General features: G+C 42.0%; 1 protein-coding gene across 1 annotated transcript in view; it reads right to left on the bottom strand.

Moving 5' to 3' along the window:
• Nucleotides 1-1616: 1616 nt before the first annotated feature.
• PRKDC (protein kinase, DNA-activated, catalytic subunit) overlaps nt 1617-18558 on the bottom strand; it is an 86009-nt gene continuing 69067 nt past the window's right edge. Inside the window, exons 72-86 of the mRNA XM_074146943.1 lie at nt 18277-18457; nt 17598-17758; nt 15818-16029; nt 14579-14666; nt 13753-13896; nt 9930-10134; nt 9336-9403; nt 8845-9065; nt 8444-8536; nt 6421-6510; nt 5070-5141; nt 4783-4984; nt 3687-3875; nt 2961-3100; nt 1617-1952 (exon numbers count right to left, since the gene is read on the bottom strand). Coding sequence (XP_074003044.1) covers nt 1748-1952; nt 2961-3100; nt 3687-3875; nt 4783-4984; nt 5070-5141; nt 6421-6510; nt 8444-8536; nt 8845-9065; nt 9336-9403; nt 9930-10134; nt 13753-13896; nt 14579-14666; nt 15818-16029; nt 17598-17758; nt 18277-18457 — 2271 coding nt within the window. The 3' untranslated portion in view covers nt 1617-1747. The remainder of the gene's footprint in view (nt 1953-2960; nt 3101-3686; nt 3876-4782; nt 4985-5069; nt 5142-6420; nt 6511-8443; nt 8537-8844; nt 9066-9335; nt 9404-9929; nt 10135-13752; nt 13897-14578; nt 14667-15817; nt 16030-17597; nt 17759-18276; nt 18458-18558) is intronic.

Here is an 18558-nt window from a genome sequence, read left to right as displayed (position 1 = left end):
ACCTCGTAGGACCGGGCCACTTGATTTCCAGATGTCCCCTAACCTTTTCATGTAGCTTTTTATTGTGCTTTAACTTTCTTATGTTTGTGGAGTGACGAGGCGAAAGCTGAGTGCCTCCTGTCACCAAGCTTTAGTCATAGTGCCGGCCTCTTCATTGACACCAGAGATTGAAAGAACAAAATACACCCAGACACGAGTGTATATAAAAATAGAATGTATCACACACTCTTATGAAAAAAAGAAAATGTTGCCTATTAGTTATCCTCTGTAAAAATGGGCAAATGGGGATGTTTTATGTGACTGAAGTGCTCTAAATTAACTTTTGAAATGAAGTATACATCCAAAAGTTTATTTTTATTTTTAAATAGATGCTTCCTCTACAAAAATACAGCCAAACAATATTTTTAATTAATAAAATCTGATGCAAAGATTCTGAATGTCTTTGATTCATAACAAAGAATTGAACATATTTATTAAGAAGGAAGGTAACAAACAATAATTGTTGCTGTGAAGTATTTGAGATAAAAAAGCTCCTTCCCTATTTGCAAGGCGTCAGCAAACACTCTTCCCCATCCCAAGTTTTTCATGGAGTTGCATCCAGGAGGCAGATTCCTCTGCTTTCCAGCTGAAAGACTCATTTGAGCCTGGTGCCAGCAGCAGCCGTGGCCCTCGGCGAGCCCAGGACTGCCCCATGGCCAGGGAGGCAGCAGGGGAAGCTTGCAGGCAGCGAAAGGGCAAAGACTCATTTTTATTACTCCTTTTATGATAATTATTAAAAGCCTCAATGGAAATTATCTCCTACAATGAATTGTGGGTAATAAACACCCATAATATCTTCGAGACGTCTCTTTCCTCCCTGCCGCCTTGTGTTGTGCTGAACGTGCCACCAAGGCTACCGGAGCAGGGGCTGCCGGGGAGGAAGAGCCGCATCCGGCACCGCTTCCCCGCTGGGTGCAGGCAAACACTGAGTGCAGCTGCCGTTCCCGTGCCCGAAGGGGCTGTGGCAGCAACCTCCCGGGGCTCTGTGGTAGCAGCAGGGGCTCCTTCTGGCTTTGGCCAAAGAGATGAATACAACGTGAGGAGCGGAGACTTCTAAAGGACAGAGACAACCGAGCATAACTTCTGATTGTTAAAAAACCCATCTGCTGGAACAAACCGGCAGGGTCTCATCGTTGCTGTTCATTATCCAGTAATGAAATAACTATCCAGGTACTTTAGGTGTTACCTAGAGCTAAAAGCCGTTTCCTGTTTAATTTTACCATGGGCTTCACTGTTTCCATTGATAAAAAAACTTCTAGTCTTAATTACAAATAAGATATGTCTGTAGAATGGCTTCAGTTGATCTTCGTCAAGGTGTCTGTAACAGACAGAAGCACAGACTCTCACTAGAAGGATGCCTACAGGTTCACAGAGTGTGAATTTGTGCTTTCCTCTGAGTGAGCTCAGTGCCTTCCAAGTAAGTCCTTAAGCTCCCCAGCCTCTCAACTTCTTTCTACATTGATTTTAACACAAAGACAATAAAGCTGCTTTGTTGCAGAATCACATAAAAAAAAAAAATAAAAAATCACTGCCTTAATAGAGCTTTGACACAAAAAAAAAATATTTTCCATTTTAGTCAAGTTAACTGATGGTGATAAAAGTGGTTAAGAGCTTTTTTTTTCCTTTTTGGCCTTAAAATTCTGCTCCGGTTGCAGCTGTGTGTTGGGGGACGCTCCCCCTGGCAGACTGGGCTTTAGAGAGCAGTCCCTCACATCCAGGGTTCCCAGCCTTCCCAGACTCTGCCGAGAACGTTGGGGTCCGTGGCCTGATCGATCAGGCATCTCACTTGGGTCTCCTCTGAGAGTCCATCCTCTGGCTCTCTGGCTCTGACGTTATGATCAGGGTTGCCACGAGCCACAGCTGCAAAATCATTATAAGGCAGCGACTTCTCGTGGCCCAGGCGTAGTTCATCACTAAAATTGAGAACACAAAAATAAGCTCTTAGTAAAAGAGACAAGCGAAAAATCTGAGATGGATTTTAAAACACGAAACAGGACTGGAACACGGTTCATGCAGCTTTATTTTTCAAGACGTGGAGACTGTTTGATAGCTGCAGAAGGCTTGGCCAGTGGAGACTGGTGATTTCAGATGTCCTTAACTGGTGAATATTTACTATGAATATTTCCATCTTGTCAAAGGTCTCTAACGGAGAGAAGGATGCAGCAGTTCACATCCAAGCTGTTTTATCTCCTTACCTGCCCTGCCCATTTGTGTCTGCAAGGAGTCTTTTGCTGCCTTTTCCAGTTCAGCCTCGACTGCAAAAGGGATGCCTCCCAAGTCCTGCACTTTTCAGTATTTGTACGGTTTTAAAACTGACTTGCTTTCTTTGCATTTTTTTTCCTTGATTAATTCAAAATGTCTTTTTAGAAGAGGATGGAAGGGATTAATTGTACTTTAACTGAACTTCAAAGACATTCTGGCTTGAGCCAGACTTGACTGGACTGACATAAATAACCTGAGAATGCCATCAGATTTGAATTTGATGGTTTTGGGAAGCAGTTTACCTCCACGCCTCCCATACAGCTGTTGAAGCAACGGCCCAGCAGAAGCGTATCGACTTAAATACTACCCCTAACCTAAACGCTGTGGAGACGAACATAAAGAACGTCAGTCTGAGGGGTGAGAAGTTAAGCAGGCTCAGGGTGGGGTTGCCTGTGTTGCCAGGAACAGTAAAACAGCTCAGGAGGCCTGGGCTGGAGCAAGAACACTGGCGGGGAGCTATCTGTGTTTGGGCTGGCAGGGCGATGCAGAGAGCTTGTATGTGGACCAGAACGATTCTGACAGGAGGTTTGTTGAAACGTTGCCCTGTCTGCCTCTTCTCTTCTCCTAGCTGCCACTCTATCTGAAGGGAGCAAAATCCGACACAGGAGACTGCCAAAGCTCTGAGTGGAGCAGTTTAAAGCAAAAGGAGAGTATCTTACCAAGTGATTCTTGCTGGATTGGCACCCGTAAGCTTTCTTCTGACGTAGCTGACTTTTTGCAAAGGGTACCAGTTTACTTCAGATGTGTTTATCTCCTTAATCCACGTGCCTCCTTTTTTCAGCTGTCTTTGTTCAAAGTTCTAAAGAGAAAGAAAATTTGCCCTCTTTATCATAAATCACGTACTTAAAAAGACCTTTAAGCCGCCACATCACAGCAAGTCAAGCCAGTAACTCTTAACTGCAGATGCAAGGGAGGACAAAGCAGGGAGATGAAATCTAGCCTGTGATTTCAAATTTAATTTACAACTGGAGTTACTGATGTGCAACTAGTTTCAGATTTTTTCCTCTATAATTTTTAGTTTGATATATATACAGTGTTGCTATGTAAACTTAAGAGGGTCGATGCAAAAAGTTGAAAATATTTATGCTGCTGCCGTAAGTGACATCATGTGATCAAGAGATACCCACATTTTTAGGATTATCATGCAGATAAAGAACAGTACACTGATAACACAGATATGTGCTGCTATTCTTTGTCCATCAATATAGAATTCTGTCATTTTAAATCCTTTAAGTTCAGTTTCTCTGAAAACTCAATAAAAAAAGAAAGATAAAAAGAGTACTGGGAGTGAGTATCAAGAAATACATTCTTTTTGATCAGATTTGTATCCTTGTTACAGTTTAAGAATTTTCAGATGAAGAAAAAGGAAAGAGGAAAAATCCCACCTTCCAGTCCAAAGAAGGCTCTTTTACAAAGACATCCATCGTGCTGATGAGGAGATCTGGATCTGCACGATAAGCCCTCAGGGCATGAACCATCACACCGTAAATGAGACCCCACTCTTTCACCGGCATCATCAGATTAATGAACTGGCGAGTCAGGCGAAAAGGCATCAGCTCTGGCACACCCAAAAACTAGCCAAGGGGAAGGAGAGTCAAAAGAAAATAAGAATTAAGAAACCTTGAAACAGAAGGGTTAGAAATAAATATTTAGTTCTTTTTAAGCTTTGAAACTCTCTTTGTCACTTAACTGAAAATCATAGCAAGGTTTGGGTTGGAAGGGACCTTAAAGATCATCGAGTTCCAACGCCCCTGCCATGGGCAGGGACACCTCCCACTAGACCAGGTTGCTCAAAGCCCCATCCAGCCTGGTCATCCACAGGATGCCACGGAGCATCCACAACTTCTCTGGGCAGCCTGTTCCAGTGCCTCACCACCCTCACAGTAAAGAATTTCTTCCTAATATCTAATCTAAATCTACCCTCTTTCAGTTTAAAACCATTACCCCTCATCCTACCGCTACACTCCCTCATAAAAAGTCCCTCCCCATCTCTCCTGTAGGACCCCTCTAGGTACTGGAAGGCTGCTAGAAGGTCTCCCTGGAGCCTTCTCTTCTCCAGGCTGAACAACCCCAGTTCTCTCAGCCTGTCTTCATAGGAGAGGTGCTCCAGCCCTCTGATCATTTCTGTGGCCCTCCAGTGGACCCATTCCAACAGGCAGAAAAATACTTTGGAAGACAATAAAACAGGACCAAGTTATGACATCAAAGCTCTAGTCGTAAATATTTAGTGACAGTGGCTGAAAGCACGGCTGAACTATACAAAACACCATCATATAGACTCTGTGAAACTCTATAGCTCCCTGCTTGTCTGAGAGTATCTGGAAACAAACATTTTATTCGATTAACTAGAAATAACTCATAGAGGTTATTTTGCATGAGGACAATGGCAAATTAGAAGCATCACATTTAGTACTGAAAATACATGCGTAATCGCACATAATACATCCAAAAGCTGTAACAAATTAATTAGAAAACAAATACCTGTGTAGCTGAGCCAAACGCATACCCAAAGTCTATTCCCACCATGCCACCCGTCTCCTTGTTAATCATGAAGTTGGAGAGGTGTCTATCTCCGATACCAAGTATCCAGTGGCTGATGCACATCAGCGCATGAGAGCTGGCAAAATGGGAGCGCAGAGCCAGGAAGGCTTCGGGAGATGTACTCATCTTCACAAAGGCTCGCCTAAACAAAACAGAAGTCACTGGTGGCATGCAGACACAACGCCAACCTTCGTTTCACAATGTGCAGTCATTAGTGGCGCACTTACCGCAGCAGGTCTTCTGGAACGCTGCTTTCCCTGCTTCTGAAAGACGTAACTGCTTCTGTACGGCTAGCGTTTCTGCAAGTTAATGAAGGAATAACGTTAGCTACCGAAATAACAGCCCGCTGGACATTAAAAGTTAAGATGTGTACACGACCGCATTAGCACATTCTGCTTACCCCAGTAAACAGTACAGCAAGCCGCAGAGTTTGCCCCAAATTTTTACCTGATATGAAAAATATCCCCTCCTCTCTTTTTTTCTCCCAACAGTTATTTTCAAGACTGACATTTCTTAATACAAGAGCGTACATAGTTTTGTCTAGTTTCCCCCAAATTCATTAGATGGGTTAAGTTTTGATACAGAAATACTGTTGTGTTCCTTCTGGCTGGACAGTCTCTTCCAAGCAGAGAAACCAAGGCTCAAATTGGATCTCTCAGCAGCGCGCAGAGGCTGTACTGGCACCAGAAAGTAGTGCAGCACCAGGGGAGGTGTCACAACTAGATAGCTGGTGCTGAGGACATCCATGCTGGACACGTTTGGGGAGGGAGGGGGACTACTCTAGCCTAGGCCATAGCTGCTCCTGGGAACTGAATGCTCTTGAGCAGCTGGGATGTGCTGGGTGCTCTCCCTTCCAGCCTAGGGGTGTGCTTTCTCCTGTCTAGGGGTGCTCTCCCTTCCAATCTAGGGGTGTGCTCCCTCCCAGCCTAGTTTCGTCTGAAAAGAGCCAAGATGTTTTCCAGGGGACAGCTCTGCGATGCAAGCCAACCTGGGGGCGACTGGGATCCCTTCAGAAGCACATTCTGGATCTGAATACAAGTACTAATGTAGACGCACTTGGTTAAATGGGTCAAAGTTTTCCTTTAAAAAGCAAGATGCTTCCTTAAGCAGGTTATGAACTCAGAGCCCTATTGGAAACCTCACTTTCCCCCCACTACAGTGCTAGATCTAGGCAGGTGTGAAAATTCCTCTGAGAGGATGCTCAAGTCGGGACCCAAACGATCAAATATTCTGAAATTCTCAGTGAATCACACTGAATTTCTCTGTCCATCTTCGACAGGTGCCCTGGCTCTGAGGCAGCCCACCTCATAGCATCATCATGAACAAGACACGTAGAAAATAAAGCTGAAGAGGAGCATCTGCTTCTAGATGCTTTCTTAAGGAAGTGAGCAAGCTTCCGGAAGAATTCCTCTGCTCTGCTGGGATTTTGGCAGTACTAAACTCCTCCTGCAGAGCACCTCCAGCAAGACAAAGCAGCAAAATCTGATTTAGCCAGTATATTATAACACAGATCATATTTTTTCCTGGAATTTCTACAACTCGTGTGTGCACACTCTAGTTTCTACTTTTAAAACCTACCTGTACATAACATGGTATCGAGATATGCCTTGCGCTTTGCCCCCCATCTTGGACAGCCACTCAGAATAGGTGGCACGAGGCCCTCTTTTGCTAGGGACAAAAGGAAAAAAAAAAAAAAGAGCTGATGATTTCCCTTCATCAACTTACCACCCTGTACTCGAGTATCTGCAGGCTGTGTGCTGCCATGACCCATGCGATTGTCATACACAGGAGTCGTCAGGAAGCTACAGCCTACGTTAATTTTAGCCTTGCTATGGAAATGAAGTTTATTCAGTCAGTGCATACGCTGATCCATCCATCTCCTTCCCCCCAGCCTTGAATACACTTCAGTCATATTTGACAGAAGATTAAGACATCTCAAAGGTGTTAATCTGTCAATAGATACCGTGAAAATTAGATGCTGCCTTAAGAAGAAAGGCCCAAAATAAATTCTTCAGGGAGGGAAAGATATTTTTAACACAGTCTCGCATCCACTTGAGAAGCGTTATGTAGCCTCCCGCAGTACGTGCTGCCGTTTGTCCATCCAAACCCATAGGGGATACAGAAAGGCAGCCCCTTATCTCCTCAGTGTGTACAGGAGGGGAGGAATGGGGGCTTGGACTTAAGGTGTTATTCCATAAGAAGCCAGTCTTCATTAGTTGCACTGCTTATAGAATAATTTCATATTTTTCTCCCATCTTAACTAAATACACTAGACCTTAAACTTCTAATCCAGAGAGGCAGCAACTTAGCAGAGGACCCGCCTTCTCTCTTCATTCCAAAGCACGTTATCAGATACAGAGATCCTTTCCATTTAAGAGGTATTTATCATTTACAGACTGCGTAGCCCATCACTTTGAGATAAAGAAAATAATTTCAAAACTTCAGAAAGTTATTCCCCCCACCCCAACCAGAATATTGCCAGCAAGGATTTAATCAGAGTTTTCCTTTGCTAGTGCTGTCATTCAACCATAGCTCAATGTAAAGTGTCTTGATTGACTTGATTGAAGAACATATGGGAAAATATTTAAAGTCTATATACAATGACAAAATAACGTTATTTTTTGGGATAAATCATCAACTGTTTTTAGAAAGACACTAATCTTCTACATTTAGAAGCCTATCAGAAATTTTCTCCCCTCATGAGGCTGTTCTGTGCGAGTCTCCTTCACTTTCCCAGCCAGTGAACTGAGACCAACATAATACCCCTGCTGTTCACAGAGATGAACCAGACAGCAGTAATGCAGGAGCTGTAGCAGTTCCTAAACGGCTCACAAACCAAGTAGCTACTGTAGAAATAAAGACTCTTTGGAGTCCAGCCTCCACGCTGGAGACTCCTCCAACCTACCCCGTAAACAAGGGAACTAGTGAAAATATACGGTGAGGACATCACTTTGACAAACCCAAACAGAGATTATGTACTAAGAACAATGTTGGTAAATAAAAACACATTTCTAGATTCTAGGATAGAAATAGGCTGAGATGCTAGAATTAAATCAATTTTACAAATATTCATCCCCCAATTACAATCCAGAGAAAGCAAGCCCATTTATTCAAACCCAGCATTTGTACAAAGTCAGAGACAGTTGTGTTTTGTGCATCTGCTGCCAATTTCCCCCATCACTGACTCACTGCGGAACCCAGGTTCTGAATAGCTCCGTCTCTGCTCTACCCCCCTCCCCCCTGCTCCCCCCCCTCGCTGACCTACGTCCATTTCCTGCCTGATCAAATCACGAGATCAAAATCCTTTGCTTGTAAAATCAATTTGCTGATAAGGAAATGGTGATGATAATGACGTCACAAGTGATTATAAGCCTCTTGTTTAAACAAGCTGGGTGGAGGATATTCCAGGTACAATGGTACTCATTAAACAAACAATTGCCAATTACTAATTTGGGTCAGGAAGTACAAACTGCCTCCTTGCTTAGAGGTGCTTTTATTTCTTTGTTTTAAAAAAAGAAAATGCTGCCACAAGATTGCCTGTATGATGAGAAACGCATTGGTAGAGGTCTCTGTTGGAGCAGACAGCTAAACCAAGCATCACCTGTTATAGTTGATGTCTTCCTCTTCAGACATGCTGTTCTTAAGAAATTCTTTTAAAGTACAAGTATTTTCCAGCCACTTGATGAGTCCCAGTCTGGAACAAAAGAAATCAAGAGATGTGAACAAGTAGCTTAGAGCTGAACTTTAGAGGAACACCACAAATCGGAAGCAATGTTCTAGGGCCTGCTAAAAGAAGGCTGAAAGCCACCAATTTAAATATACTCTGAAAAACAGCTTCCAGACAAAGCGATTTCAACATTGTTTAAAAGGAAAAGGAAAAAAAAAGAAACAAACCAAGACCCAAAGCACTCTGAGCCAGAATCTGGCACGCAGAAATTTCACTTTCCAACATCTCAACAGTAATAGATGTTAACATTCTGTCTCTTCAAGATAAATGCCTACCTTGTTGTCATGGGAATGACCTGGTAAGTTTTTAACTGCATATTCCTTTGGCTACACGAAGCATCTTGGGAAAGGATGATGTTCATTACATCAAACAGCTGCTCAATACGTTGGTCTTGTCGCAGGTCTTCACCACCTTTGACAAGAAAAGGATACTCCTGCTCATCACTCCCTCGGATTGTTATACGTTTTGGTTTCCTCAAGGATTCCATTACACTTATCTTGGAAAAAGACAGGAAAAAGCAAAATATTTGTGAAAGAAGACTTGGCCCTACAGAATCATCACTGAAATTAACATTATCTGGCATTCCTTGGTGGCATAATCAAGTTGCTCAGTTACTACTAGAAGAACAAATGCTTATCTCCTTTATGTGCTGCAAGATGCATACACAAGCATGCTGATAACAACCTTGCTGTTGTCAAATTCTTCAAATGGAACATGGACTCAAATTTATACCAAACAGGACTCTGACTCAAGCTTATAAACATACCCGTTCATCAAATCCAGAGATTTTTGCGTGGTACTCTGGCAGTGGTTTCCCTTTTCCATCATACTGCCCTGAAGTGGTAATGGAAAAAAATAAAAGAAGAAAAAAGTTATGTAGACTGATTTTATTTTTTTTTTTTTTAAAAGTGTGCTTAAGAACAGAACACACTTCCTAATATTTTTTCAAACTGGTAGAATGATAACTATGAAGAAAATATTTTAAAATGCACAGAAATACATCATACACATAAAATAATTTTATCTGTGAATTACTAATATTCTTTCCTTCTTAAGCTGTTAGAATTGCAGCTCTTAGTGGTTTAAGAGGACGCATCCTTTTTGAACTAGATTTAAATATATATTAGATTTACGTACCAGATTTCCTGGATTCAGGTCTCTTAAATTTTAAACACAATTTTAAAAATCAGGACTACAGCTTAAGAACAGACTTAAGAGATGATGAACGATCGGCGTTATTTCAGATGAAATCTACCTCTGCCAGAGAGAAGGGCCATATAGCCAACATAAGAAGTAGAGCTCCAGAGTAGCACCTTTCTTCTAAGGGACAGGTCACCATTGACACTGAGGAGGAACTTACCAGGAACCTCTAGTTCGCTCCTCAAGAACTCAGCTTTGAATTCACTCATCCACGGTGAACATTCTTTCAGGTTTCCAGGTTCTTTATAGTTTTTGATCATTTTTGAGAGGAGGGAAGTTACAATCGCATCGAAGTCACTAGCCTTCATATCCAACAGTTCTGAACCACCTCTTCCAAAATGATGGTCAAAGTCCTTCCCAAAAGCCTGAGGTTCATTACAGAAAGGAATCCTGTTAACTCAGTGCTAGGAACTCCCCCAGAATGCCAAAACGGTACCTTCCCATCTACAAACACAGCTTCACCCGAGCTCCCAAAATACATCGTCTTCAACTGCAGTTGGTTTTTTCTCCATTATTTCTAGTCTGTCAGAACTTCTTCACTGCCTGTTTGGTAGACCCACCAGCTATCACCAACAGAAATATCTACACTTCAACAATCCAGTGATATCAAAGATCTGTGGAATTAGATCATAAACCTTTTTGCCATATCAAAATCAGAAGCTTTTCCCTCCTTACCTCTTCCAGTTGCAGTTTGATTCTGAGTGAGCATTATCAATAATGCTGCTCATTAAACTTAATACATGTACTTCATCTGCTTACAAAAATTTAAGAACAGCTAGTAAAATATTAATATTAAATATAAATATTTGAATTTGTACCTATTAAACAAATACAAATTCCATTATGAAGCTATATATATAGCTTCATATATATAGCTATAAATATAGGATTGTTATCAGAACATTTAATTGATGTCCTAGTCTTTAGATGTTATTGCACTTTCAAACTGCTGCAACAAAACCCAAAAAACCCCCAACTGTTCAATTTACAAATGGTAAAAAAATCCCAAATAGATGGATAAATTAGTTAACTTCTTTTTCCCTGTAGAACTTGAATGCTCTGTGCTTTATGGGAGGTCTGGGGTTTTTTTTTTTGTTTTCTTTTTTGGTTGTTGTTCTGTTGGTTTCTTTTCTTTTTTTTTTTTTTTTTTTTTTTTTAAACTAGCAGCAACCCTACTACATAGCAAGCAAATACAGGCTAGCTAATTTATATATACCTTTTTTGCTAACCAAAACATGTATTACATGTATATGTAATACATGCCATATAACTTAATGTATTAAGAGAATTTTTTGCATCATGTTAGCAAATGACAATTTCAATATTTTATTCACTATCACATTTATTATTCATGACTTGCTTTGAGATAATTTGGATGTAAAACGTATAAAACCATATTTTAAAAGTATTTTAAATATCCTGATAAAGGAGAACTGCAAAGACATTTCAGACTGATCCATTTAATAAACAAAGTAAATATTATCTGCAAGCAGTTAACTGCACTGACTGCTTGTCTTCATAATTCAAGGTTCTAGAAAAAACAGATGTCCCCTCTTGGACCTCACTGGTATTAACAGCTTGGAAAGACACGTAAGCTCACTTGTTTTTTCAATGCCTGATCATTTTTCTCCCAAGCTAAGAAGGACGCAGCTATTTCTCTGAAGTAAATGAAAATACAGAAAATATTATCCTTTTGAAGAAGAGACTGCTACAGTCAACATCTTTATCACTTTAAATCTGTTTCCAGATGATCATCCGATTGCTTTTTCTGCTGTTCTTTGACTTACTTTAGAATTCAAGGCAGCAAATATTTAATAGCCTTAATACTGTATTTTAATTAACACAATCCATCAACAGTGTTTAATTTATACATTACTGGAATTTCACGATAAAAATAAAAGCAAGATTTTTATTGTTTAAATTGCAATTGAAGCTGTATATACATAATAAATATGAAGATTACAAGCCTGAAGCACTCTGCATATTAGAGCAATTTTATATGTCAGTCAAGAGATATAACTTTTTTTTTTCCCTAGCAAGGCCACTAGAACTTATAGTTACGCTGACAGCACACTGGTTTTGTTTCTCCATTAATTTTGCAGCAAGAAGGCACAGAATTCAGACTCTGTGCACCCCCCCGACCCCTTTTTCCTGCAGCTGCTGGTGTGCGAAAGGAATACTGCTCTCCCTCCTCCCTGCAACAGAGGGGAACGAACCCGCTACCCCTCTTCCACCATCTCCTCTAACTAAAAATCCATCAGCACTACTTGCAGCATCGTCTCCTACTGCCCATGTTTCAGCTTTTGAGAGAGCCATGGATTTTTTTACGTGGGGCAGAAGTGGACACGAACCGTCCCAGAAACCAAACGCTGACTGCCTCTGTCCTCCTGCCTGCCAGGTCCCTTGCAGTGCTTGTACCCCGTGTGGCTCAACCTACAGCTGCTCCTCTCCCTCTACCCCCACACCCCTGCAAATTCCTGTTCCTGTACTGTACTCTCAAGTTTAAAGTCATTATAATCAGAGACCCAGCTTATCTCGCAGCAACATATTAGAAGGGTGAATGTGCCCCTAAACCCCTAATTGCCCTTTCCACTGCTGTATCATCTCACCTCCTCCCAAACTCACACCTTATTCTCATCCTCCACCTTCCCTGCTCATGGGGAAGGAATCTCCCAAAAGACACTCTACGGTCATCTAATACTGATGTGACATAAGAATGGTCATATGGGAGACACCTGGATCCACCCAGCCCTGGCCACTGGGCTCTGTGCCTACAGTACAAGCATACAGCCATGCTTCTATAGGAGCATCTCTGCTGGCCTCCAGCGATTTGCAGTTCAGGGATTTCTGGACTGAGAAACGTGCATTTGTATGTAAAAGCTCTCCAAGCATTTTCCCCCTCCCCATGCTATTGTCTACTTGCTATTTGAACCGATGAAAGCATCTATAATGCCCTGCAGGAGGGGTTCAGCACTTAAATGTTTATTGAATGAAGAAACACTTTTCCCTGTTTGTTTTGAACCTGCCATCTCCACAGAATATTTACTCCACGCTTGGCACTCCTGACTTTGAGAGCCTTATTGTATCTGCCCTCATTGTGTCTCTTCCAACTGGAGGAACGCTAAAGTTGTTCCTCGTACAGAGGTTACTCTGTACCTCTGATTACTCTTGCCGCTCTGAACCTTCTCTGGTTTCATTATGTCTATGTTGAGAGCTGCAGACGAGGACTACAGTGTTCAAGAAGCAAGAGTCAGAGAAAGCTGCTACGTCAATGTATAAATCCACGTCTCGTTCTCTATTCTTAATGCTGACTAATGGTCGCTTTGCTTTCCTGACTGCTCTTGAGTATTCACAGCTGATGTTTTCATAGAACTATCACAAATCAAGGTTTTGTTCTTGAATTGCAATAATCAGCTCAAACACAAAGAATTTATATACGAAACTAGGGCTTGTTTTTTGCCACATGCACCACTTCATTTTTCTACATTGACTTTCACTATTTTAGATCTCAGCCAGTTTTGTAAAGTGCTTTCTGTAATTCTTCATAGTTAAACTCTTCTGAATAACTTACCCTAAATAACTTGGTTTCAGCAGCAAATTTGAGTAGCATAATATAGCAAAACACCCTAAAGTGCTCATACATCCTTGGCAGCAGGGAAAAAAAACCAAGGCCAGATTCCTGTGCAAGTTCATGGATGGTCAGAGAGGCCCAGGCCCTGAGAACCCGCCAGCGTGCAGGGAAGAGGCGGCAGAAGCTGAGTAAGGGGGAACATTTAGTTCTGCAGGGCAGTCAGAAGCGCAAGTTGAACTGTAATAAGTCCATAGCTTCTAGCAAAGAAATCCCAGCCCTGTTCTTCTGACGATCTCTCGTCTCATCAAGTCCTGCAGCACCGGTAAAAGCTGTGGTCTGGTCCCCTTTTTTGACTTTCTCGTGCCTTCTAGAAAAGCACACGTTGCCAGCAGTACTCAGTAATCATACATACCTGAATAAACCTTTTCCTCGCCAATCCAAGGCCAGGAGCCTCTAAGTTTCCCAGATTCTTGTACATTCCTCCATACATTTCCTTAAGCTTATTTTTATTCCTCTGAGCTTTTACCAACTCATTTTTGACATCCTCAACCCAATCCTGCAAACAGAAGGAAACAGATCAGTACTGAGAAGTTTACTGACCCTCTGCTCAGATTGCATTTGGGTTACCGTTATTTACTAATGGTCAACTAATGGTTTTTTTGATAACCAAAAGAGCAAATGAAAGGCTGTGGAAATATTTCCCTTCCATTCTGTTGATAAAATGTTTCTACTTTATATAAAGATAATTATGGTTACTACAAATAAGTGTCTTGTGCAAACTAAGAAAGCCTCTACGGGGCCAGGAGTGGTACCAAAGACACGACGGGAATCCTTTGGACAGCGGGATCAGAATGTAGCCAGGGGCGCCCAGCAGAGAGCAGGGAAAGGGCATAAGAACACAAGTAGTCAGAAATTATGGAGATGGCCACAAATAAAAATCCTCTAACAGTTTCAGACCAATTAAGGAAGACTGACTGACCATAGGGCTGGACAGAGGCCCTGAAGGAGAAAGCTGAAAAGGGCTAGTGCACAACAGCCAGCTGGCACAAGGGAGGGAGACCATCACCAGCGAAAGCTGCTGACACAGCACCCCAACATCACCACCAGTTGACTCTGGGTTGAACCGCATCCTGCGGCTGTGGTGTCAGCCGAGCCCCACCCAGCACTCTCTTTCCTAAACAGAGGGTGAGGAATGAAGCGAAAGAGAAGGGGGGAATAAAAAAACCCACACACTTTACCTTGAAAAGCATTATGGGATTAGAGAGCTGTTCCAGGGAGTGAACAAAATCTTGAACTACTCCTCCTCTGTCCAACTTAGTCTTGATCCTTTAAAAGGAAAAAAGTGCATCACAACGCAACAGGAACTACCATCACCACTGAGCCTGCAGATAAGCAATGATTCAGATTCTCTGCTATATTAAAAAATCTGGCAAAATAATCTGGGGGTAGGTAGGACTCCCCCCTCAGAATTCTCTCATAGGCTGCATGACTGTCCTTGCCACACAGCTCCCAATTTTTTAATTAAGTGTCCCACTATGAAAATCGGAGCTTGGTGCAGGAGTGAAAAGCATACTTGCAACAGAAACAGGCATTAAACAGACTATCCTGTCACAACAGTTATTCAAGGGTGACAGTTTGTGAAGCACAAGACTTTATCTTTTTATTTTAAGTGAAGAAATTCAGCAAACATATCAGAGATTTGAAAAAAGGCAAAAGGACACCTAAAATTGTATTAGTGGCTGTACAGCACTGTGTGACAAAAGCTGAGTTTTGCCTGGGGATTAACTCAGGTTTGATTGCACGGCAAAACGGGCAAGGGACAGCTTGTAGAGCAAGGTGCGTGGCGCACTCTGAGTAAGTAGAGAAGACAACAAAGAACTGTCATTCCCCAAAAGATAACGTGCATCCATTTCACTGGCCCTCTCTGAAGTCTGGTAGGAGCATCTACTCTATTTAAATATCTCTGCTTTTGCTTGGTATTGTAACGACTCTAAATGTCCAAGCTAGCTTCATCTTCATCTTCATCTTCGATGGGTACTGACTCTCACTGCTGTGAAGTCTACTACGGTAAGAACCTAATCAGGCACCATATTTCCCTTCAGCCTCAGCAGAGTAGGAAAAGGAAAAAGAAACTCTGACTACTGCAGAATTACCAGTAGAAAGGGCTTGCCTCTCTGTGGTCTTCTTGTTCTATTTCGAAAAAATTCTAACTTCCCACAGCTTGGGGACTATATGTACCCAACGCTTCAGAAAGTATTCAGGCCACCAACTTGAGTACGTCTAATACTAAGACAAGCTCAAGCATTGGTTTTCCCTGTGCCTTTAAATGAGAACGCAGTGTGCACGGGACTACCCCTAAAGTTTCTCATGCAGAAAACAGTTTCATCGGGAAAAAAAAAAAAACAAAAAAAAAAGTAAAAAAGTCTCCACTCCTGAATAATAATCATACAAAAGAGTTACTCTGATTACAAATTCACCTTTCTACAAACTCCTTGTTCTTACAACCAGTTGCAGTATCTTTGAAACAGTAACTTTCACTGCTGATCATGAAAGGGTAGATGATTGCCTGGGGATAAGTATTTGCAATCTCTTCAACAGTATGTTGCACGGCCACTGCTTCATCCTTGTCAAGTAGTGCCATCATCTGGCTGATCCAACCAATGAACTGCCAACAGGGAACCGAAGAAAGCTGTGGAAACACAGATATTGATTTCAACTTTGGTCCTCCTCAAAATCATCAAACACTAACAAAAGTGCTCTGTGGCCCAGCATGACAGACAGAAACACAGGAAAAGGAAACAGAGAACGCCAACTAGGTTGCAAAAAACATCCCCTAATAAAACAGATTTTATTATTATTACTACTAGTACTATTACTACTACTACTACATTACTACTACTACTATATTATTACCACTACTACTACTACCACCACCACCACTAATTACACTGCTGCTTAATAGGTTTTCCTTTACAAAGATTTGCAGTTTGTTGATTAAGAGGAAGATTTATACTCAAACTTGTGCTTTTCTGTCTGGGTGCAATATAATAATTTTTGATCACCACACACAAACAATGCAAAGATTTGAAGTGATAGTTCAAACACCATTGGGCTGAAGTCTTTATTTGAGTAAAAAAAGCCAGGAAGAAGAACACTGGAACTCCTACCACAGTTTTGTTCTTCCTTCAACTTTAAAGAGGTTTGGGCATACTGACAGACACTAATTTCAGTGGAGCATCCCCCACCAATATACTTCATGCTCACCTCACTCCAAAAACTGTGTTACTTTTGAAAGGAGTGCTACAGTATGTGTTCCTGTGACAGCAAGGGACCAGACTCTGACTCCTTTCCGCCTGTCTCACATCTTCCTACCTTTCTAACAGAGTTTAAGATCAGATTGTCAGTGTTTATCTCACAGAAGGAGAGAGGACAAAGAAATGCCTGGTGAAATTCTTTTCTGGGCGAGGTTTGTTAACTGGACCAGGTGTCAGGTTCTGTTTGAACCATCAGAGCTTCACTGTGGCCACATCTTGTGCACCTCGGCCGTTTTTGCTATGTTCTCAGTTTCTTGGGATAACTAAGCTGTGTTTCAGTCTCTCTCAAGTTCTTCCTCTGACAGGGCCTGGCACTCTGTGAGCACCAGCACAATGGGCTTGAGAACGTGGGCAGGCCAAGGCAGGAACAGACGTGAGTCACAGAGGACCTCCCAGCTCATCTGTCCCAGGACAGCAGGGAAGGCAGCCTGGCTCAGAGTATCCTGCTGTGGAACAGCAATGGAGGGACAGGTCATGGAAAGGAGGAAGAAGCTGTAGTGACCTCTGAAGTGAAGCAGGACAGCGAGAGGTGGGAGAAGTGGAAAATGAGCCTGGAAAAGCTGTTGGCTTCCTGCATATAGGAAACTCAGCTTACAGAAATAAGATACATTCCTCACCCTAATCCTATGCACCTTTATCAGCCCACTTAAATTGTTCAGAAGGAAGAAAAACGGCAACATATTTTCTTCCAGCAGCTCTCAAACTAACATTTGGAACCACAATAACGATAAGAATTTAAACTTTTGGGAACAAAGTTTCTGTCCATACGAATTAGACACAGCAAGTTAGAGAAAAGACAAGGAACAATGACGGGATAAAATTTATCTGATTTACCTGAAGCAAAACTTACCAGTCTAACCTCTATGTCCATCCAACCTCCACCCCCACCTTTTAAATTCGATTTATAGCAGCATTTGCTGCCAGGAAAATGGAAGCAACTAACCTCTCGTGTCACTAGACCCAATGTCTCTGCTGGATATCTTTCAATTATTTGCAGCAGTCTAGGAAATCTCAGCCTGGCTTCTCTGGAGTTCAGTTTTAAAGCTTTTATCATTTTCTCCACCACAATAGCTGGGAATAACTGTAGATCTGCAGTGTTAATTTCTGCCAAGAGACATTAAAATAAGAATTATCAGAAACACCATCACTTGTTCCATGTCTTTGATCATCTGTAACGTTCATCTTTACAATTCAGTATTTTTTTTCCCCCGGTATATTTTGTATTTTTACTTTGTTCTCCTTCCCATCTGTTCCAACCGCACACATCAGCAACACATGTACTTGGGGACTGTAAGGATTAGCTTTATCAGGAAGCTGCATCACTGCTGGTATCTCGCCTGCTTTAAACACAGCGCTGCTGTGGTCTGGGAAGGAACAAGGGAAGCATCTGCTGGATGTGATAGATATCTCACAAGCAAGAGGGAGACTACGAGTGATTCACTACTACCAGAGCTAGCAGTAATAGTGGGGGGAAAAAAGGAATATAAATACTATTGGACTGGAGGACAAGCTGTTTCATTTTCATTCAAGCTGTGCTGCTCAGGGAGACCTCCTGGGTATCACAAAAGCTCACGTATCACAGATGAATCCACCTCACATGCTTAGGAGGACTCCTGACTAACCAAGCAAGCCTTCTTCTTCCCTTCGCAGATGCTGGTCACAGAAACCGACCAAAGTCATATAGGCATCGATAACTCCCATCACATCCACGTGTTCCATGGAGTGGGACTGCACCTCCTCTTCGGACTTCCTTGCGGCACTGCTGAAACATTGAAAAGCCTTCTTGTTCAGACCTGCCAATACCTGGAATTCAACCAGAAGAGAAAAAAAGACCCGTTAGCAAGTAGCATTCAACAATTCTTTTTGAAACTGGAGCTTGGTTGCAAGTCTCGAGTAGATAAAAC

Source organism: Numenius arquata, chromosome 4 (assembly GCF_964106895.1).
Source record: "Numenius arquata chromosome 4, bNumArq3.hap1.1, whole genome shotgun sequence".
Taxonomy (NCBI): domain Eukaryota; kingdom Metazoa; phylum Chordata; class Aves; order Charadriiformes; family Scolopacidae; genus Numenius; species Numenius arquata.
This window is presented reverse-complemented; position numbering and strand designations above follow the sequence as displayed.